This window comes from Pseudophryne corroboree, chromosome 8 (genome assembly GCF_028390025.1).
Source record: "Pseudophryne corroboree isolate aPseCor3 chromosome 8, aPseCor3.hap2, whole genome shotgun sequence".
Classification (NCBI taxonomy): domain Eukaryota; kingdom Metazoa; phylum Chordata; class Amphibia; order Anura; family Myobatrachidae; genus Pseudophryne; species Pseudophryne corroboree.
Window position 1 is genome coordinate 392,179,370 of NC_086451.1, and position 23,097 is coordinate 392,202,466.

The 23,097-nt window shown below is 43.2% G+C and overlaps 1 protein-coding gene across 1 annotated transcript in view; it reads left to right on the top strand.

The window, feature by feature from the left end:
• LOC134949243 (cytochrome P450 2F2-like) overlaps positions 1-23,097 on the top strand; it is a 207,246-nt gene that overhangs the window by 16,250 nt on the left and 167,899 nt on the right. Inside the window, exons 2-3 of the mRNA XM_063937719.1 lie at positions 15,852-16,029; positions 17,410-17,572. Of these exons, the coding sequence (XP_063793789.1) occupies positions 15,853-16,029; positions 17,410-17,572 (340 nt within the window). The 5' untranslated portion in view covers position 15,852. The remainder of the gene's footprint in view (positions 1-15,851; positions 16,030-17,409; positions 17,573-23,097) is intronic.

Sequence of the window (23,097 nt, forward strand, 5' to 3'; positions counted from 1 at the left end):
TGTAGTCCCTGGGGGATCAATTAGCCATGGTAAATTACAGTGGCTAATTGAATTCCCCCCATAGTATGGTATATGCTGATGCACTCATTGTGGAATCAGTGCGTAAATATCTGAGTGTAAGCCAGTGTTGTTCATTTTATATCTGTTACTAGTTATATCTAGAATGAGTTTGCAGACTTAACAAGAAATTGTTCCAGAATGCTGTATCTGATTTCAATTGTGGTTTGGCAGGAAAAGATTCTTTTGAATTTATTAAATTGCTGACATGTATTTTACACTAGCGTTTGCCAGTGGCTTTGATTTAGTGGATATCTGTTATTGCTCAACTGAACTAATTTTACAAAGACAGTAGTGCCATCTAATATTGTGATGTGTATTTTATATTGCAGACAATGATCACAAAATGTCTTTGTAATCAATGGCCCTCATTCCGAGTCGTTCGCTCGGTAAATTTTTTCGCATCGCAGTGAATTTCCGCTTAGTGCGCATGCACAATATCCGCACTGCGACTGCGCCAAGTAAATTTGCTATGAAGATAGTATTTTTACTCACGGCTTTTTCTTCGCTCCGGCGATCGTAGTGTGATTGACAGGAAATGGGTGTTACTGGGCGGAAACAGGCCGTTTTAAGGACGTGTGGGTAAAAACGCTACCGTTTCCGGAAAAAACGCAGGAGTGGCTGGAGAAACGGGGGAGTGTCTGGGCGAACGCTGGGAGTGTTTGTGACGTCAAACCAGGAACGACAAGCACTGAACTGATCGCAGATGCCGAGTAAGTCTGAAGCTACTCTGAAACTGCTAAGAAGTTTGTAATCGCAATATTGCGAATCTTTCGTTCGCAATTTTAAGAAGCTAAGATTCACTCCCAGTAGGCGGCGGCTTAGCGTGTGCAATACTGCTAAAATCGCCTTGCGAGCGAACAACTCGGAATGAGGGCCAATATTTGCAGTTTTTCCTTCAGGGATTAACACAAAAAGATGCTTGGGGTTTCTAACTCATAATAAAGCCACGTAAAGCTGACCATGGGCGAAGCAGCAGGTCCTGAGATCTATGCCTACAACCCTGGACTTTTATCCCTGTGACAGTACACCGATAAGCAATAATCCACAGTTTTCTATTTTATTATGTAAACCATAAAATCCAATTCAAGGGGCAATCAATCTCACAGTCCAGTTTTAGTTCACTTTAGTCAAACAAATATTATCCTGTAGATCCCAAATCCATTGCTACTTAACCTACAGTAGCACAGAGGTACCATGATATATAGTAGTTATCTTAGTGCGCCATCTACTGGATTAACATGTATTCTGCAACTTCATGAGTCAAGATAAGCTGCCTGAATAGTGATTAATATACAGATGTGTTGTCTTGCATCTTTACCCACAATGCATTCGTATTGTGGGAAGTGTTGCGTGGCATAGCTTGTGGTTGCAGGAGCATGCGTACCCTGTGCAGCACATTCAACAGCAGTTGGGGAAGGAACTGGGGAGTTTTGCTCCCGCTACATACACAGCTGCGGGGGGTAGCTGGAGGGAAGTAATGCATTCGCTATCCATTAAAATTCACTGTGGTAGCCAGAAGCATTAGTTGGAGCGTGCCGTAGCTACTGCATAGAATGGGTACTAGGACACTGAGAGAGGTCATGCATCACGGCAACGCCACAATAAGCGACCTCCAGCAGCAACAAACTAAGCGGACACATCTGTATAGTTGGATTTTCCTGCAAAATAGATCTTGAGATATACTGTATATATCTATGCATTTATATATGTATACATACTGTATATAATCGTTTGTGATCAGGGTGTGCAATATTTATATGTATATACAGTAGTCATTTTAGACTTGAGGAGCCTGTGCAAAATCCGATTAAAATAAAAAATTGTCTCCATACTTCATAAACAGTCCCTAGAAGTATATTTGTCCCCCCAATAACTACATTTATATACAGTACATATAGTCATTTTTGGCTTGAGGAGCCTGCACAGAGTGTCAAGTATCTGTTTTTTCCTTTATTGCTCCTATCCCTGATGTTAAATTGAGATAACGCATACCTCAGTTTCTTTCTAGGTGACTAAGCTATACAACAGTGAGAATGAAATCCAAATTCATCTCACAGCTTTTGCGTAATGCCAACAATTCTATGTACAGATAAAACCATTACAACTTTACTATGGGGGTAATTCAGACTGATCGCTGCAGCGATTGCAGTTAAAATGACGTTTTGGAATGACATATCACTTACATCGCTCAGTGTGTATGCAGACTGCGCGCTCCCGCGGTCATTAGTGATGGTCGCTAGGTTCGATGTTCTGCACATCAAACCTAGCGATATTGCTAGCATCTTTGTTTATGCTAATGAAGGACGGATTGTGATTGTTCCGACCTTCATTAACATCTCTGCCTCATGTACGGTCAACCTGGGTTGATGGGCATTTCGTTACAATGAAAATAGTTACTTTTCAAGCACATGAGACAAAAACAATTACATAACACAAATGTTGCAACTTGTAACACTTGAGTGCACTTTGCCAGATGGTCTGTGAGACTCTACAGCTGGCTACACACTAGACAACATGTCACCTGATCCTATGGATCGGAGCAACATATCTAGTACATTGTCTAATGTGTACCCATGATATGTGTGCTCCCATGGGTTGTTAGAGACACCCCCCTTTCAGCCCTGCAGCAGAGCCAGTGGGGGATGTTGCTAGCGACTACATACTGCAGAATGTGGCTTCCTGCGTCAAATCCAACATTGTTAAGTGTATATGCACTTGCCTCATGCCAGGTCCCGTCGGTGGCAATGTTGGCCTGGGTACACATCGCTAAGTGTGTAATCGGCTTTATGGGGGAATTTAATTAGCCTAGAAAAGATTCCAGGATGAAAAATGGGAGTTTTTAACAATTTTTCAGATTTTTCGCAATTTTTTTTTTTTAATCACGCATTCAATTACCCTCCGTTTTTCAGGAGAAAACACATAGGACCCATAAGAAATTCAAGGACTTATGTGTTTTCGTGATCACACCCCGAAAAACAGGCTGATATCAGGAATTATTTTATGCCTGCCTTGAGCAGGTGAAGAAAATCCCAGATGAGTGCCGGCTTTCGGAGGTAATTGTATAGTCCCTGGGGGATCAATTAGCCATGGTAAATTACAGTGGCTAACTGAATCCCCCCCCCCCCCCCCCCCATAGTATGGTATATGCTGATGTACTCATTGTGGAATCAGTACGTAAATATCTGAGTGTAAGCCAGTGTTGTTCATTTTATATCTGTTACTAGTTATATCTAGAATGAGTTTGCAGACTTAACAAGAAATTGTTCCAGAATGCTGTATCTGATTTCAATTGTGGTTTGGCAGGAAAAGATTCTTTTGAATTTATTAAATTGCTGACATGTATTTTACACTAGCGTTTGCCAGTGGCTTTGATTTAGTGGATATCTGTTATTGCTCAGCTGAACTAATTTTAAAAAGACAGTAGTGCCATCTAATATTGTGATGTATATTTTATATTGCAGACAATGATCACAAAATGTCTTTGTAAACAATATTTGCAGTTCTTCCTTCAGAGATTAACATATTAAGATGCTTGGGGTTTCTAACTCGTAATAAATGCACGTAAAGCTGCCCATGGGAGAAGCAGTAGGTCCGGAGATCTATACCTACAACCCTGGATTTTTATCCCTGCGACAGTACACTGATAAGCAATAAAAGTTTTCAATTTTATTATGTAAACCATAAAATCCAATTCAAGGGGCAACCAGGGGAACTGGAGGGAAGCAATGCATTCGTTACCCATAAAATTCACTGTTGCAGCTGGAAGCATTAGTGGGAGCGTGCCGTAGCTACTGCAGTGAATGGGGACTAGGACGCTGTGATAGTTCATGCTATGCATCACAGCAACAAACTAAGCGGACACATCTGTTTAGTTGGATTTTCCTGCAAAATATATCTTGAGATATATTGTATTTATCTATGTATTTATACAGGGGTAATTCAGATCTGATCGCAGCAGCAAATTTGTTAGCTAATGGGCAAATCCATGTGCACTGCAGGGGCGGCATATATAACATTTGCAGAGAGAGTTAGATTTGGGTGGGTTATTTTGTTTCTGTGCAGGATAAATACTGGCTGCTTTATTTTTACACTGCAATTTAGATTTCAGTTTGAACACACCCCACCCAAATCTCACTCTCTCCGCACATGTTATATCCGCCCCCCCCTGCAGTGCACATGGTTTTGCCCATTTGCTAACAAATTTGCTGCTGCGATCAGATCTGAATTAGGCCCAAAGTCTTATATATTTTACCTAAGTTTGGGTAAAAGTTATATTTTAAAATTTCTATACATATTGGTGGTCATTCCGAGTTGATCGCTAACTGCATTCGTTCGTTGTGCAGCGATCAGGCTAAAAATGGCACTTCTGCGTATGCCTATGTGGCGCAATGTGCACGCGCGTTGTAATATTGCAACGTACAATGTAGTTTCACAAAAGGTTTAGCTAAGCTTTTCAGTCGCACTGCTTGCCCGCAGAGTTATTGACAGGAAAAGGGTGTTTCTGGGTGGCAACTGACCGTTTTCATGGAGTGTTTGAAAAACGCAGGCATGCCAGGAAAAATGCAGGCATAGCTGGGCGACGCAGGGCATGATCGTGACATCAAAACAGGAACTGAGCAGTCTGAAGTGATCGCAAGCTCTGAGTAGGTATTGAGCTACTCTAAAACTGCACAAAAAATCTTTGCCGCCGCTGTGCGATCCTTTCGTTTGCACTTCTGCTAAGTTAAAATACACTCCCAGTGGGCTGCGGCATAGCATTTGCACTGCTGCTAAAAACTGCTAGCGAGCGATCAATTCGGAATGACCCCCATTGTTCAAAGTGTGCCCCCAAAAAGGAGTATTTTCTTTAGGTATTTCTCCAAACCTCTTCTTGGGATGGTACCCTGTGTTGATTTACCTTGTCAAAGTCACACAGATCCGTATGCTCGCTCATTTTTCCTGCTTCCAACACATCAACTTAAAGAAGTGACAGTTCACTACTATATCCCACGCATTGACAGGTGCCATTGTAACAAGATAAGCCAAGTTATTCACTTTATCGGTTGTGGTTCTAATGTTATGGCTCATGGATGTGAGTATGTGTGTGGTGTGTGTGTGTGTGTGGTGTGTGTGTGTGTGTATGTGTGTTTTTGTGTTTATATGTTTTAACTTTCCAATTGAAAAGCCTTCTTTCAACCACCACTCGATTTGCTGAAAAAGTTCTCTCTAATCAAGTATCTACAATTGTGTGTGTGTGTGTGTGTGTGTATATGTGTGTGTGTGTGTGTGTATGTATATATATATATATATATATAACAATTCTGAGGGCGCTATTGGTGTTTATTAAAAACCAAATGATAATAATGTGTTAGAAAACTGTTACATTATTATCATTTGGTTTTTAATAAATACCAGTAGCGCCCTCAGAATTGTTTTCTATATCCCAGAGAGAGAGAGAGAAGCTAATCATGGCTCCGTCTGTGCCTGGGCGCACCGCATCACCTAGTCTGGACAGGAGTGCATGCCTGCGTTGGTGCTGCACCAGATCTGTGTGTGTGTGTATATATATATATATATATATATATATATATATATATGTGTATATATATATATATATATATATATATTATAATATAATATATATGTTAGTTTAATACATTTTATTACTCAGATTTGATTAGTTTTGTCATCTCTGTGGATTAGAATGCAGACTATTGGTACTTTTAACAATGAATCCTTGGGTCTGGAACTCCATGTCGACAACAAAAAGGTCGTCACACCTTAGGTCAACGCCAATTGGTCAACACACCTTAGGTCGACATAGACAAAAGGTCGACAGGGACAAAAGGTCGACAGGAACAAGGTCGACATGGAAAAAGGTCGACAGGGGTTTTTTATGTTTTTTTGGTGTCGTTTTCTTCGTAGAGTGACCGGGAACCCCAATTAGTGCACCGCATCCCCTCGCATGGCTAGCTTTGCTTGCCATGCTTCGGGCATGGTGCCTTCGCTCCGCTCGGCACAGATTACCGTTCCAATCGTAGTCCACGTGGATCGTTAAGTATGAAAAGGTTCCAAAAAAGAAAAAAATTGTGAAAAACGAATGTCGACCTTGTTCCTGCCGACCTTTTGTCCATGTCGACCTTTGTCCATGTCGACCCAAGGTGCGTCGACCAATTGGCATCGACCTAAGGTGTGTCGACCTTTTTGTTGTCGACCTGGAGTCCGGATACCGAATCCTTATGAATAGAGTACCTAGGGGTTGATTATGCAGATGATACTAAACTGTGTAAGGTAATTAGTTCAGAATTGGATGTGGAGTCCTTGCAGAATGATCTATCTAAACTTGAACTCTGGGCGTCTAAATGGAAAATTAGGTTCAATACAGACAAATGCAAGGTTATGCATTTTGGGACTAAAAACAAACTTGCATTCTACACATTAAATGGGGAACGCCTAGGGGAAACAGAGTTGGAAAAAGATTTGGGGGTATTCATTGATAATAGGCTTAATAACCATACACAATGTCAAAACGCAGTAAAGAAGGCAAGCAAGGTGCTAGCGTGCATAAAAAGGAGAATTGAGAAAAGGGACTCGGATGTAATCATGTCGCTGTATAAGGCATTGGTACGCCCGCACCTGGAATATTGTGTTCAGTTTTGGGCACCATTATATAAAAAAGACATCAGTGAACTCGAAAGTGTGCAAAGGCGAGCTACTAAATTGATTAAAGGCCTAGAAGGACTGGACTATAAGGAAAGACTTACTAGGCTGAATATGTATACATTAGAAAAGAGGCGCCTAAGAGGAGATATTATTAATATCTTCATATATGTAAAGGGACATCACAAAGAGTTATCAGAGGAATTATTTATTAAAAGAACACAATTTAGGACACGTGGACACCCGCTGCGACTGGAGGAGAGAAAGTTCCGAACGCAACGGAGGAAAGGGTTCTTCACTGTTAGGGCAATCAGGATGTGGAATTCCCTGCCAGGGAAGGTGGTAATGGATTGTGTGGATTTAAAAAAGGAATGGATACTAGTGATGAGCGCCGGAAATTTATCGGGTTTTGTGTTTTGGTTTTGGGTTCGGTTCCGCGGCCGTGTTTTGGGTTCGAACGCGTTTTGGCAAAACCTCACTGATTTTTTTTGGTCGGATTTGGGTGTGTTTTGGATTCGAGTGTTTTTTTCAAAAAACCCTAAAAAACAGCTTAAAACATTGAATTTGGGGGTCATTTTGATCCCATAGTATTATTAACCTCAATAACCATAATTAACACTCATTTTCAGTCTATTCTGAACACCTTACACCTCACAATATTATTTTTAGTCCTAAAATTTGCACCGAGGTCGCTGGATGACTAAGCTCAGCGACCCTAGTGGCCGACACAAACACCTGGCCCATCTAGGAGTGGCACTGCAGTGTCACGCCGGCTGGCCCTTCAAAAAACACTCCCCAAACAGCACATGACGCAAAGAAAAAAAGAGGCGCAATGAGGTAGCTGTGTGAGTAAGCTAAGCGACCCTAGTGGCCGACACAAACACCTGGCCCATCTAGGAGTGGCACTGCAGTGTCACGCCGGCTGGCCCTTCAAAAAACACTCCCCAAACAGCACATGACGCAAAGAAAAAAAGAGGCGCAATGAGGTAGCTGTGTGAGTAAGCTAAGCGACCCTAGTGGCCGACACAAACACCTGGCCCATCTAGGAGTGGCACTGCAGTGTCACGCAGGCTGGCCCTTCAAAAAACACTCCCCAAACAGCACATGACGCAAAGAAAAAAAGAGGCGCAATGAGGTAGCTGTGTGAGTAAGCTAAGCGACCCTAGTGGCCGACACAAACACCTGGCCCATCTAGGAGTGGCACTGCAGTGTCACGCAGGATGGCCCTTCAAAAAACACTCCCCAAACAGCACATGACGCAAAGAAAAAAAGAGGCGCAATGAGGTAGCTGTGTGAGTAAGCTAAGCGACCCTAGTGGCCGACACAAACACCTGGCCCATCTAGGAGTGGCACTGCAGTGTCATGCAGGCTGGCCCTTCAAAAAACACTCCCCAAACAGCACATGACGCAAAGAAAAAAAGAGGCGCAATGAGGTAGCTGTGTGAGTAAGCTAAGCGACCCTAGTGGCCGACACAAACACCTGGCCCATCTAGGAGTGGCACTGCAGTGTCACGCCGGCTGGCCCTTCAAAAAACACTCCCCAAACAGCACATGACGCAAAGAAAAAAAGAGGCGCAATGAGGTAGCTGTGTGAGTAAGCTAAGCAACCCTAGTGGCCGACACAAACACCTGGCCCATCTAGGAGTGGCACTGCAGTGTCACGCAGGCTGGCCCTTCAAAAAACACTCCCCAAACAGCACATGACGCAAAGAAAAAAAGAGGCGCAATGAGGTAGCTGTGTGAGTAAGCTAAGCGACCCTAGTGGCCGACACAAACACCTGGCCCATCTAGGAGTGGCACTGCAGTGTCACGCCAGCTGGCCCTTCAAAAAACACTCCCCAAACAGCACATGATGCAAAGAAAAAAAGAGGCGCAATGAGGTAGCTGTGTGAGTAAGCTAAGCGACCCTAGTGGCCGACACAAACACCTGGCCCATCTAGGAGTGGCACTGCAGTGTCACACAGGCTGGCCCTTCAAAAAACACTCCCCAAACAGCACATGACGCAAAGAAAAAAAGAGGCGCAATGAGCTAGCTGTGTGAGTAAGCTAAGCGACCCTAGTGGCCGACACAAACTCCTGGCCCATCTAGGAGTGGCACTGCAGTGTCACGCAGGATGGCCCTTCAAAAAAACACTCCCCAAACAGCACATGACGCAAAGAAAAATGAAAGAAAAAAGAGGTGAAAGATGGAATTGTCCTTGGGCCCTCCCACCCACCCTTATGTTGTATAAACAGGACATGCACACTTTAACCAAGCCATCATTTCAGTGACAGGGTCTGCCACACGACTGTGACTGAAATGACGGGTTGGTTTGGACCCCCACCAAAAAAGAAGCAATTAATCTCTCCTTGCACAAACTGGCTCTACAGAGGCAAGATGTCCACCTCATCATCATCCTCCGATATATCACCGTGTACATCCCCCTCCTCACAGATTATCAATTCGTCCCCACTGGAATTCACCATCTCAGCTCCCTGTGTACTTTGTGGAGGCAATTGCTGCTGGTCAATGTCTCCACGGAGGAATTGATTATAATTCATTTTAATAAACATCATCTTCTCCACATTTTCTGGATGTAACCTTGTACGCCGATTGCTGACAAGGTGAGCGGCGGCACTAAACACTCTTTCGGAGTACACACTTGTGGGAGGGCAACTTAGGTAGAATAAAGCCAGTTTGTGCAAGGGCCTCCAAATTGCCTCTTTTTCCTGCCAGTATAAGTACGGACTGTCTGACGTGCCTACTTGGATGCGGTCACTCATATAATCCTCCACCATTCTTTCAATGGTGAGAGAATCATATGCAGTGACAGTAGACGACATGTCCGTAATCGTTGTCAGGTCCTTCAGTCCGGACCAGATGTCAGCATCAGCAGTCGCTCCAGACTGCCCTGCATCACCGCCAGCGGGTGGGCTCGGAATTCTGAGCCTTTTCCTCGCACCCCCAGTTGCGGGAGAATGTGAAGGAGGAGATGTTGACAGGTCGCGTTCCGCTTGACTTGACAATTTTCTCACCAGCAGGTCTTTGAACACCAGCAGACTTGTGTGTGCCGGAAAGAGAGATCCAAGGTAGGTTTTAAATCTAGGATCGAGCACGGTGGCCAAAATGTAGTGCTCTGATTTCAACAGATTGACCACCCGTGAATCCTTGTTAAGCGAATTAAGGGCTCCATCCACAAGTCCCACATGCCTAGCGGAATCGCTCTGTCTTAGCTCCTCCTTCAATGTCTCCAGCTTCTTCTGCAAAAGCCTGATGAGGGGAATGACCTGACTCAGGCTGGCAGTGTCTGAACTGACTTCACGTGTGGCAAGTTCAAAAGGTTGCAGAACCTTGCACAACGTTGAAATCATTCTCCACTGCGCTTGAGACAGGTGCATTCCACCTCCTATATCGTGCTCAGTTGTATAGGCTTGAATGGCCTTTTGCTGCTCCTCCAACCTCTGAAGCATATAGAGGGTTGAATTCCACCTCGTTACCACCTCCTGCTTCAGATGATGGCAGGGCAGGTTCAGGCGTTTTTGGTGGTGCTCCAGTCTTCTGTACGTGGTGCCTGTACGCCGAAAGTGTCCCGCAATTCTTCTGGCCACCGACAGCATCTCTTGCACGCCCCTGTCGTTTTTTAAATAATTCTGCACCACCAAATTCAAGGTATGTGCAAAACATGGGACGTGCTGGAATTTGCCCAGATTAATGCACACACAATATTGCTGGCGTTGTCCGATGCCACAAATCCACAGGAGAGTCCAATTGGGGTAAGCCATTCCGCGATGATCTTCCTCAGTTGCCGTAAGAGGTTTTCAGCTGTGTGCGTATTCTGGAAAGCGGTGATACAAAGCGTAGCCTGCCTAGGAAAGAGTTGGCGTTTGCGAGATGCTGCTACTGGTGCCGCCGCTGCTGTTCTTGCGGCGGGAGTCCATACATCTACCCAGTGGGCTGTCACAGTCATATAGTCCTGAGCCTGCCCTGCTCCACTTGTCCACATGTCCGTGGTTAAGTGGACATTGGGTACAGCTGCATTTTTTAGGACACTGGTGACTCTTTTTCTGAGGTCTGTGTACATTTTCGGTATCGCCTGCCTAGAGAAATGGAACCTAGATGGTATTTGGTACCGGGGACACAGTACCTCCAACAAGTCTCTAGTTGGCTCTGCAGTAATGATGGATACCGGAACCACGTTTCTCACCACCCAGGATGCCAAGGCCTCAGTTATCCGCTTTGCAGCAGGATGACTGCTGTGATATTTCATCTTCCTCGCAAAGGACTGTTGGACAGTCAATTGCTTGGTGGAAGTAGTAAAAGTGGTCTTACGACTTCCCCTCTGGGATGATCATCGACTCCCAGCAGCAACAACAGCAGCGCCAGCAGCAGTAGGCGTTACACGCAAGGATGCATCGGAGGAATCCCAGGCAGGAGAGGACTCGTCAGAATTGCCAGTGACATGGCCTGCAGGACTATTGGCATTCCTGGGGAAGGAGGAAATTGACACTGAGGGAGTTGGTGGGGTGGTTTGCGTGAGCTTGGTTACAAGAGGAAGGGATTTACTGGTCAGTGGACTGCTTCCGCTGTCGCCCAAAGTTTTTGAACTTGTCACTGACTTATGATGAATGCGCTGCAGGTGACGTATAAGGGAGGATGTTCCGAGGTGGTTAACGTCCTTACCCCTACTTATTACAGCTTGACAAAGGCAACACACAGCTTGACACCTGTTGTCCGCATTTCTGTTGAAATACTTCCACACCGAAGAGCTGATTTTTTTGGTATTTTCACCAGGCATGTCAATGGCCATATTCCTCCCACGGACAACAGGTGTCTCCCCGGGTGCCTGACTTAAACAAACCACCTCACCATCAGAATCCTCCTGGTCAATTTCCTCCCCAGCGCCAGCAACACCCATATCCTCCTCATCCTGGTGTACTTCAACACTGACATCTTCAATCTGACTATCAGGAACTGGACTGCGGGTGCTCCTTCCAGCACTTGCAGGGGGCGTGCAAATGGTGGAAGGCGCATGCTCTTCACGTCCAGTGTTGGGAAGGTCAGGCATCGCAACCGACACAATTGGACTCTCCTTGTGGATTTGGGATTTCGAAGAACGCACAGTTCTTTGCTGTGCTTTTGCCAGCTTGAGTCGTCTCATTTTTCTAGCGAGAGGCTGAGTGCTTCCATCCTCATGTGAAGCTGAACCACTAGCCATGAACATAGGCCAGGGCCTCAGCCGTTCCTTGCCACTCCGTGTGGTAAATGGCATATTGGCAAGTTTACGCTTCTCCTCCGACAATTTTATTTTAGATTTTGGAGTCCTTTTTTTACTGATATTTGGTGTTTTGGATTTTACATGCTCTGTACTAAGACATTGGGCATCGGCCTTGGCAGACGACGTTGATGGCATTTCATCGTCTCGGCCATGACTAATGGCAGCAGCTTCAGCACGAGGTGGAAGTGGATCTTGATCTTTCCCTATTTTTGGAACCTCAACATTTTTGTTCTCCATATTTTAATAGGCACAACTAAAAGGCACCTCAGGTAAACAATGGAGATGGATGGATACTAGTATACTTATGGATGGACGAGCGACTGCCGACACAGAGGTAGCTACAGCCGTGGACTACCGTACTGTGTCTACTGCTAATATAGACTGGATGATAATGAGATGAAATTAATATATATATATATATATAATATCACTAGTACTGCATCCGGACAGGTATATATATATTTATTATGTAATGACGGACCTGCTGGACACTGTCAGCAGCTCAGCACCGCAGACTGCTAAAGTAAGCTACTATAGTATGTATCAAGAAGAAAGGAAAAAAAAAACACGGGTAGGTGCCGTGGTATACAATTATGGATGGACGAGCGACTGCCGACACAGAGGTAGCTACAGCCGTGGACTACCATACTGTGTCTGCTGCTAATATAGACTGGATGATAATGAGATGAAATTAATATATATATATATATATATATATATATAATATCACTAGTACTGCAGCCGGACAGGTATATATATTTATTATGTAATGACGGACCTGCTGGACACTGTCAGCAGCTCAGCACCGCAGACTGCTAAAGTAAGCTACTATAGTATGTATCAAGAAGAAATAAAAAAAAAAAACCACGGGTAGGTGCCGTGGTATACAATTATGGATGGACGAGCGACTGCCGACACAGAGGTAGCTACAGCCGTGGACTACCGTACTGTGTCTGCTGCTAATATAGACTGGATGATAATGAGATGAAATTAATATATATATATATAATATCACTAGTACTGCAGCCGGACAGGTATATATATTTATTATGTAATGACGGACCTGCTGGACACTGTCAGCAGCTCAGCACCGCAGACTGCTAAAGTAAGCTACTATAGTATGTATCAAGAAGAAAGGAAAAAAAAAAAACCACGGGTAGGTGCCGTGGTATACAATTATGGATGGACGAGCGACTGCCGACACAGAGGTAGCTACAGCCGTGGACTACCGTACTGTGTCTGCTGCTAATATAGACTGGATGATAATGAGATGAAATTAATATATATATATATATATATATATATATATATAATATCACTAGTACTGCATCCGGACAGGTATATATATTTATTATGTAATGACGGACCTGCTGGACACTGTCAGCAGCTCAGCACCGCAGACTGCTAAAGTAAGCTACTATAGTATGTATCAAGAAGAAAGAAAAAAAAAAAACCACGGGTAGGTGCCGTGGTATACAATTATGGATGGACGAGCGACTGCCGACACAGAGGTAGCTACAGCCGTGGACTACCGTACTGTGTCTGCTGCTAATATAGACTGGATGATAATGAGATGAAATTAATATATATATATATATATATATATATATATATATATATATATAATATCACTAGTACTGCAGCCGGAAAGGTATATATATTTATTATGTAATGACGGACCTGCTGGACACTGTCAGCAGCTCAGCACCGCAGACTGTTAAAGTAAGCTACTATAGTATGTATCAAGAAGAAAGAAAAAAAAAACCACGGGTAGGTGCCGTGGTATACAATTATGGATGGACGAGCGACTGCCGACACAGAGGTAGCTACAGCCGTGGACTACCGTACTGTGTCTGCTGCTAATATAGACTGGATGATAATGATATGAAATTAATATATATATATAATATCACTAGTACTGCAGCCGGACAGGTATATATATTTATTATGTAATGACGAACCTGCTGGACACTGTCAGCAGCTCAGCACCGCAGACTGCTAAAGTAAGCTACTATAGTATGTATCAAGAAGAAAAAAAAAAAAAAAAAAACACGGGTAGGTGCCGTGGTATACAATTATGGATGGACGAGCGACTGCCGACACAGAGGTAGCTACAGCCGTGGACTACCGTACTGTGTCTGCTGCTAATATAGACTGGATGATAATGAGATGAAATTAATATATATATATATATATATAATATCACTAGTACTGCAGCCGGACAGGTATATATATTTATTATGTAATGACGGACCTGCTGGACACTGTCAGCAGCTCAGCACCGCAGACTGCTAAAGTAAGCTACTATAGTATGTATCAAGAAGAAAGAAAAAAAAAAAACCACGGGTAGGTGCCGTGGTATACAATTATGGATGGACGAGCGACTGCCGACACAGAGGTAGCTACAGCCGTGGACTACCGTACTGTGTCTGCTGCTAATATAGACTGGATGATAATGAGATGAAATTAATATATATATATATATATATAATATCACTAGTTCTGCAGCCGGACAGGTATATATTTAATTATTTATTATGTATGACGGACCTGCTGGACACTGTCAGCAGAATGCGTTTATAAAAACACCACACGACGAGTGTTTAACTTTTTCAGGCAGACAATCACAATATACTGGTGGTCAGCAGACAATCACAATATACTGGTGGTCAGTGGTCACTGGTCAGTCACACTGGCAGTGGCACTCTGGCAGAAAAAGTGTGCATTGTACTTAAAATATGTACTCCTGCTATAACTGCTCCCCAGTCTCCCCCACAATTAAGCTGTATGAGCAGTGAGCACTCAGCACAGTCAGATAATAATTAATGATATACAGTATTACATATGATGCAGCACACTGGGCTGAGCACAGATATGGTATGTGACTGTGTCACACTGTGTATCGTTTTTTTTCAGGCAGAGAAATGATTAATTAAACTGGTGGTCAGGTCACTGGTCACACTATCAGCAAGTAGTACTCCTAAGCAGACAATCACAATATACTGGTGGTCAGTGTGGTCACAATGGCAGTGTGGCACTCTGGCAGCAAAAGTGTGCACTGTACTTAAAATATGTACTCCTGCTCTCTAACTGCTCCCCAGTCTCCCCCACAAGTCAGATATACAGTCACACTATCAGCAAGTAGTAGTACTCCTAGTGCTCCCCAAAATTACTAAATAGTGTCTCTCTATCTAACTCTCTACTCTAGTCTCTCTTCTCTATAAACGGAGAGGACGCCAGCCACGTCCTCTCCCTATCAATCTCAATGCACGTGTGAAAATGGCGGCGACGCGCGGCTCCTTATATAGAATCCGTGTCTCGCGATAGAATCCTAGCCTCGCGAGAATCCGACAGCGGGATGATGACGTTCGGGCGCGCTCGGGTTAACCGAGCAAGGCGGGAAGATCCGAGTCGCTCGGACCCGTGTAAAAAAAGCTGAAGTTCGGGCGGGTTCGGATTCCGAGGAACCGAACCCGCTCATCACTAATGGATACATTTCTGAATGAAAAAGCTATCCAAGGTTATAATACTTAAAATATCAACGTGGTTAATCCGGGGGTAACACGAGTTATAGTAGCTAACTAGTCATAAAACATTATTTAGCAAGTATGTAGAATCATCACAACTTAAAACAGGTTGAACACGATGGGCAATTTGCCTCTATTCAACCTCAAATACTATGATTATTATTAGGAGGTTTTGTATGGTTGTCTTGGGCTCAGCTTCCCCACTTCAAGCTTATTAGGGCAAACATCACCATAGGAATAGAGAGTTAGTTTAGCTAGAGGGGCTCATCCCCCTGGCCGAAGTTTAATGTATGTTCCTCCTCTCAGCATGCTATCCTTTCCAGTGATCTCACGAAGAACATGAGCATGATCATCTGATCTCTTTTGACAGGATGGATTTCTACTCACTATGTACAGTGCTCCTGGTGCTTCTCATCACCTGCTTCTTGGCTAAATTCAGTAGTATGATGTTGGAAAAAGCCAAACTTCCCCCTGGACCAACTCCTTTTCCTATCATTGGAACCCTCTACAAGATGAACTTCAGCAATATTGTGCATTCACTAATGGAGGTAAGACAGTGATATTCCCTGTGGTAGGAAGTAGCTAGAGCTACAACAGAAAGTCCTAGCTACAGTTGGGGAAGCCATCTGGGGGACTGTAAGGACTGGTGTTCCCTGGCTCCTACCGCCAATACCTGTAGAGCTGCACCAGGCTGTGAACAACAGTGGGCTGATGCGCAGGGAGGACTTCTTAAAACAAGCCTTATCTGCACATCAGCTCTCTGTGGACCATTCCTGTAGGTCCACAAGACTCCACCTATATGTAACCTCACAATGTATGACAACACATAGGGTGGAGCAGAGCAGCAGCATTTATTGAGGCGAGGGAGGGGCCCTGTCTATTTTGTCAGTCCTGGGACCCACAATTTCTGATGGCAGCCCTGGCTACAGTACTTTCTGTTTGAGCTACAGTATCTGATGAGGCAGAACATCAAGATGAGGCATAATACCTTTATACATTATGGGGTTAATCATTATTTCTTGATTAAGGGATTCAAAAATATTTCATGAATATACATTAGTAGGCCAAAATTTGTATATATTATTAGGACAATTTTATTTAAACAATATATTAAGGAGGACATATTATTATGAGCCCAAAACCCATTGATTGCCAATGGGGGCAATGAAAATGAATTTATGTAGGCAGTACTTATTATTTCTGGATGTGGTCATGGCTCTTCTTGGTACATGTAATGCTTTGTATTCTTGCCATCGGGAAAAAAAGGGGGATGGTTTCTAATGGTCTGGAAGTTTTCTGTAGTATACTGTATATTGCAAGTTTACCGCATGTTAGTAAATTCCTCTTCTATCTATGAGGTGATGAAATTCACAGCTATCTTGTCTAATATTGCAATAATGTGTCCATTATAGAAGCAGGTGTCCTGGACATTGCCAGTTTGGGGCAGCAGGGGTTTAATCTGGTCATGTACTATTGGCAGTCATCTCATTTAAAAGTTGTAATGGGGCCCATACTACTATAATTAATGATGAGTGATCTGCTGGGGAATTGGCAAAGTAGCATATACAGTAAAACATTCATGACTTGGTGAACATATTTCGGTTGGAATCAGTGAATTGAGAATTTCCAATATGCTTTAGACTCCAGATATTATAAATAGGTTATGCAATAATGGTATTTGTACTTGTATCATAGTACTACAATGCAACCCATTATAAAGAGATGGACTTGAGCCCAAACAGCCCTCAACTGTTAGCAATAGATTTATTAATTCAGGCTATGCTACACATTAATTGCTATCAAAATAGCCTTTTCTCACTAAACAAGAAAGATTTAAATAATTCACCAAATTAGTGGTATTTTGCAAAACCACTCAAAATCACCATATATTATTGTACTTATAGTAACACATTGTTTTGTACTCCTAGCTAAATAAAACCTATGGAGACATGTTCACTATATACGAAGGGAACCGTCCTTGTGTTGTGCTGTGTGGATATAAAGCTATAAAGGAGACTCTGATTGACAAGGCAGAAGAATTCAGTGGTCGAGCTTATTATGCTTCTGTCTATGACTTTACCAAGGGAGATGGTGAGTAACTGAACATGTAAGGAATGTGGGTTCTCTTCAGTCATATACCTGTCTTTCATTGTGTCCAGATCAGCTTATTTTATCTAATTTACCAAAATTAACCTCTCAGTCAATTTAGCAGAATGTGGTTCTTCATGGGTGATTCTCCACTGCCCTGCTGAACTGTCTGGACAATAAAGTAATGAGGAAGACATTGGAATATAAACTGGTCAATGATAATTTATTTTACCTTGAAAGATGTTAAAGAAGTTTATTCTAATTATTTGTATAACATTTCACTTACAATACAGTTTCAGTTGATGATCTGATGCATCTATGGATTTGTTTTAATTAAAAACACTGTAGGTGCTGGTTAATAAGTGCCTAGGTTATGGAATCCCTCAGATAATCTTTCATTTGAAAAATGACGATAGCAGATACATTCTGCGGTATGATGTGTATATATATATATATATATATATATATATACACACACACACACACACACACACACACACACACACACACACACACACACACACACATATCATATATACATATATAGTGGTGAGAGGGTTCGCCTCTCACCTGAATTACCCACATTCTCGTTGGATCAGCTTCTTTCAAGGAGACTAAAGCAAGTCATGTGAAGTTCCCAGTAGCAGTAGAGATTTCGAACCTGGGTTTTCTGGGTTGCACAGGTCCAACTGGAAATCATCACTGAAGGACAGGAAGGGTTTAAAATCCTCATCCGCCCAGTGCTCTGGGCACTGACACTGAATAGCGGCCAGCGAGTATGCCAGAGTCTCAATAGTGCCAGGGACTTTCTGAACTAGCTGTGCCCGGAAGAACAGCAGATGGTGGCTTTATTCTGTCACAGCAGACTGATTGCTAGCACTTTAGTGCTGAGACATTATGATTTAGCCACACTTGTATCTCTAATCACTGTGCCTGTTTTTCCAGGATTTGTATGTCTATATGTTAAAGCAGTTGTTCTCAACCTCGGTCCTTAAGTACCCAAACAGTTCATGTTTTCGAGGTCAGCTAGCAGTTGAACAGGTGTATTCATTACTCGCTGACTCATTTTAAAAGACCCACAGGTGGAGCAAATAATTTCACTTGCAATCCTGTGAGGAGACCTGGAAAACATGAACTGTTGGGGGTACGTGAGGACCGAGGTTGAGAACCACTGTGTTAAAGGACAGTGTCTGTTGCAATTAAAAGACCCTGCTTCACCATGAACATGCCTACAGTTTGTCCTAATTTCTGTGACCCTGTTACAATATATAACAAACACTAAAGATGGGGAGACTTTGGGTAACAGTGATCACTATATGATCATATTCAACATCAGTTTCAGGAAACATAGCTACAGGGGTTCCACCAAAACTTTTAACTTTAGGAAGGCTAATTTCATTATGCTTAGATGTGCACTTAACGACATAGAGTGGGAGGTTCTGTTTAATAACAAGAACACTTCGGAAATGTGTGATGTTTTAAAAGGGTTGCTGGATAGCAATATTCATAACATTATTCCGATGGGCAGTAAACGCAAGAGTATTAAAATCAAACTGATGTGGCTTAACAAGAAGGTTAAGGCAGAAATTGATTAAAAAAAAAAAAGGCCTTTCAAAGCATTTAAATCTAATGGAAAGGCGGAGTCTTTCAAGTATTACAAGGAGTGTAATAAGAAATGCAAAAAAGCAATAAGAGCAGATAAAATGGAAAATGAAAAGCAAATCGCTAGAGAGAGTAAAACAATCTTAAAAGTTTTTTAAATACATAAACGGTAAAAGGTTAAAAAAGGAGAATATAGGTCCATTACAAGATGAATTAGGAGAATTGATAAATGATGACGAAATAAAAGCGGAAATACTGAACAAATTCTTTTCATCAGTATTCACCAGTGAAGAACTGATGGTGGTAGTAGAGCATAACAATTGTGACAGTAATGATTCATGGTTAGATACTTGTTTAAGCGAAGAAGTAGTCCGGGAGAGACTAAGCAAAATTAAGATTAATAAATTACCTGGTCCTGATGGACTTCACCCAAGGGTTCTTATGGAGCTTAGTTCACAACTAGCATGACCCCTACACTTGATTTTTAATAGTTCAATTAGATCAGGCATGGTACCGAATGATTGGCATGTAGCTGAGGTAGTGCCATTATTTAAAAAGGGATCTAAAAATCTTCTGGGAAACTACAGACCAGTTAGTTTAACATCTATAGTGGGGATAATATTGGAAGGAATTCTAAGGGACATCATACAGGAGTATCTAAAGTCCGCTAGGATTATTAGCAAGAACCAGCATGGGTTAGTGAGGGACAGGTCATGTCAGACTAACTTAATTAGCTTCTACGAGGAAGTGAGCAATAATCTTGATCAAGGAAAAGTAGTGGATATGGTCTTCCTAGATTTTGCAAAAACCTTCGATACAGTTCCTCACAGGAGACTGATGATCAAATTAAAGGAGATTGGCCTAGGAAAAACTATTTGCACATGGATAAGCAGCTGGTTGGATAGCAGGGTACAGTAAGTAGTGGTCAACAGGAAGTCCTCAACCTGGTCCCCAGTAGTCAGCAGAATACCACAAGGGTCCGTACTCGGACCACTACTGTTCAACATATTTATCAATGACCTAGAAATAGGTCTGGAAAGCAGTGTCAATCTTTGCAGATGATACTAAACTGTGTAAGGTAATTAATTCGGAATTGGATGTGGAGTCCTTGCAGAATGATCTATCTAAACTTGAACTCTGGGCATATAAATGGAAAATGAGATTCAATACAGAAAAAGGCAAGGTTATACATTTTGGGACTAAAAACAAACTTGCATCCTACATATTAAATGGGAAACGCCTAGGGGAAACAGAGTTGGAAAAAAATGTGGGGGTATTCATTGATAATAGGCTTAATAACCATACACAGGGGTATATGCAATTGCGGTTGAATTCCGGCTGGAATTAGATTGTTTTTGGATTCGACACAATTCAACCGTCGAATACCGGCCGCCGGGACCCAAATTCGAAATATTCAATAAAAAACGGTTTCTACAGTCCCGCTGTCGAAAAACGGACCTATTGACTATAGTGTGCGTCCTGGATGGCACAAAAGTGTTAAAAAACCCTGAAAAAAATAGCGTGGGGTCCCCCCTCCTAAGCATAACCAGCCTCGGGCTCTTTTAGCCGGTCCCGGTTGTAAAAATACAGGGGAAAAAAAGACATGGGATCCCCCGTATTTTAACAACCAGCACCGGGCTCTGCATCCAGTCCTGGTGCCAAAAATACGGGGGACAAAACACGTAGGGGCCCCCCTATTTTTAACACCAGCACCGGGATTCACTAGTCAGAGAGATAATGCCACAGCCGGGGGACACTTTTATATCGGTCCCTGCGGCCCTGGCATTAAATCACTAACTAGTCACCCCTGGCCGGGGTACACTGGAGGAGTGGGTATGCCTTAAATCAAGGGATTCCCCCTCCAGCAACCCAAGGGCCAGGGGTGAAGCCCGAGGCTGTCCCCCACATTCAAGGGCTGCGGATGGGGCGCTGATAGCCAAGTGTCCCAAAAAAAATTATTGTTTTTTGTAGCAGAACTACAAGTCCCAGCAAGCCTCCCCCGCAAGCTAGTACTTGGAGAACCACAAGTACCAGCATGCGGGGGGAAACGGGCATGCTGGTACCTGTAGTTCTACTACAAAAAAATACCCAAATAAAAACAATACACACACACCGTTACAGTATAACTTTATTACATATATGCACACATACTTACCTATGTTGACACGAAGTGTCGGTCCCCTTCTCCACGTAGAATCCACGAGGTACCTGTAAATAAAATTATACTAACAACAATCCGGGGTAGATCTGTCCTCTTCAAAGTTTGTAATCCACGTACTTGGCAAAATAAAAAAACGGAAACCACGGACCACGCACTGAAAGGGGTCCCATGTTTACACATGGGACCCCTTTCCCCGAATGCCGGGGCCCCCCGTGACTGCTGTCAAAGAGCGGTTGAGGTTACTCGCGGTCAACCGCTGTCCGCAAAGTTCCCACCATTGGATACAATGGAATGCCTATGTGCTACAGTGTATCTCGAGTGCGCCGCCTGACAGCTCAGACGCGCACAGCCAATCAGGAGAGTGCTACAAAGTGGCGCTCCCTGATTGGCTGAAGGGACCCTCTGACAGCAGTCACAGGGGGTCCCGACAGTCGGGGAAAGGGGTCCCATGTGTAAACATGGGACCCCTTTCAGAGCGTGGTCCGTGGTTTCCATTTTTTTATTTTGCCAAGTACGTGGATTACAAACTATGAAGAGGACAGATCTACCCCGGATTGTTGTGAGTATAATTTTATTTAAAGGTACCCCGTGGATTCTACGTGGAGAAGGGGACCGACACTTCGTGTCAACATAGGTAAGTATGTGTGTATGTCGGTGTGCATGTATGTAATAAAGTTATACTGTCACGGTGTGTGTGTATTGTTTTTATTTGTTTTTTTTAATAGAACTACAGGTACCAGCGGGCCCGTTTCCTCCCGCATGCTGGTACTTGTGGTTCTCCAAGTACCAGCTTGTGGCGGAGGCTTGCTGGAACTTGTTGTTCTGCTACAAAAAACAATATTTTTTTTGGACACTTGGCTATCAGCCCCCCATCCGCAGCACTTGGATGAGGGAGGACAGCCTCGGGCTTCACCCCTGGCCCTTGGGTGGCTAGAGTGGGGGGGGGACCTCTTGATATAAGGGGTCCCCACTCCTCCAGGGTACCCCGGCCAGGGGTGACTAGCTAGTGTTTTATATAGGTCCTTGCGGCCCTGGCATTAAAAGTGTCCCCCGGCTGTGGCATTATCTCTCTGACTAGTGGAGCCCAATGCTGGTGTTAAAAATATGGGGGACCCCTACGTGATTTGTCCCCCGTATTTTTGGCACCAGGACCGGACGCAGAGCCCGCTGCTGGTTGTTAAAATGTGGGGGATCCCATGTCATCCCCCCCCCGTATTTTTACAACCAGGACCGGCTCAAAGAGACCGAGGCTGGTTATGCTTAGGAGGGGGGACAGCACACATTTTTTTTCTGAAATTTTAACCCATTCCCACTGAAAAACATGCTCTGATCTCTCCATATTATTTTAGTGAGTAAAAGAAAAAAATATTTAAAAAAATGTATTAAATAATACTTGTGGCTCCTAAATAGACAAACCAAGTAGATAATACCTTCTAATATAAATAGATATGCTATTAGCAATAAAAAAACCAACATTTTTCATTAGATCACGACAGCAAAGTGAGGCGGACTGAAATTGACAAAATGACTGTCGAAAAGCACTGTTGTCGAATCAACATTCTTCAATTGAATATACTTTTGTCGAAAAGCCGCATTTTTACCATTGCAGACATGTTGAATTTGAAAATGTCGAATTGCAAAAAGTTGAATCTGAAACAGCAGGTTTTTTGACAAAAACTAACTGTATTGCAATATCGAATCCAATTCGACAGGTTTTTTTTGTCGAAAATGCCCCCCTTCTCGAAATTTGCGGCAATTCGACCGC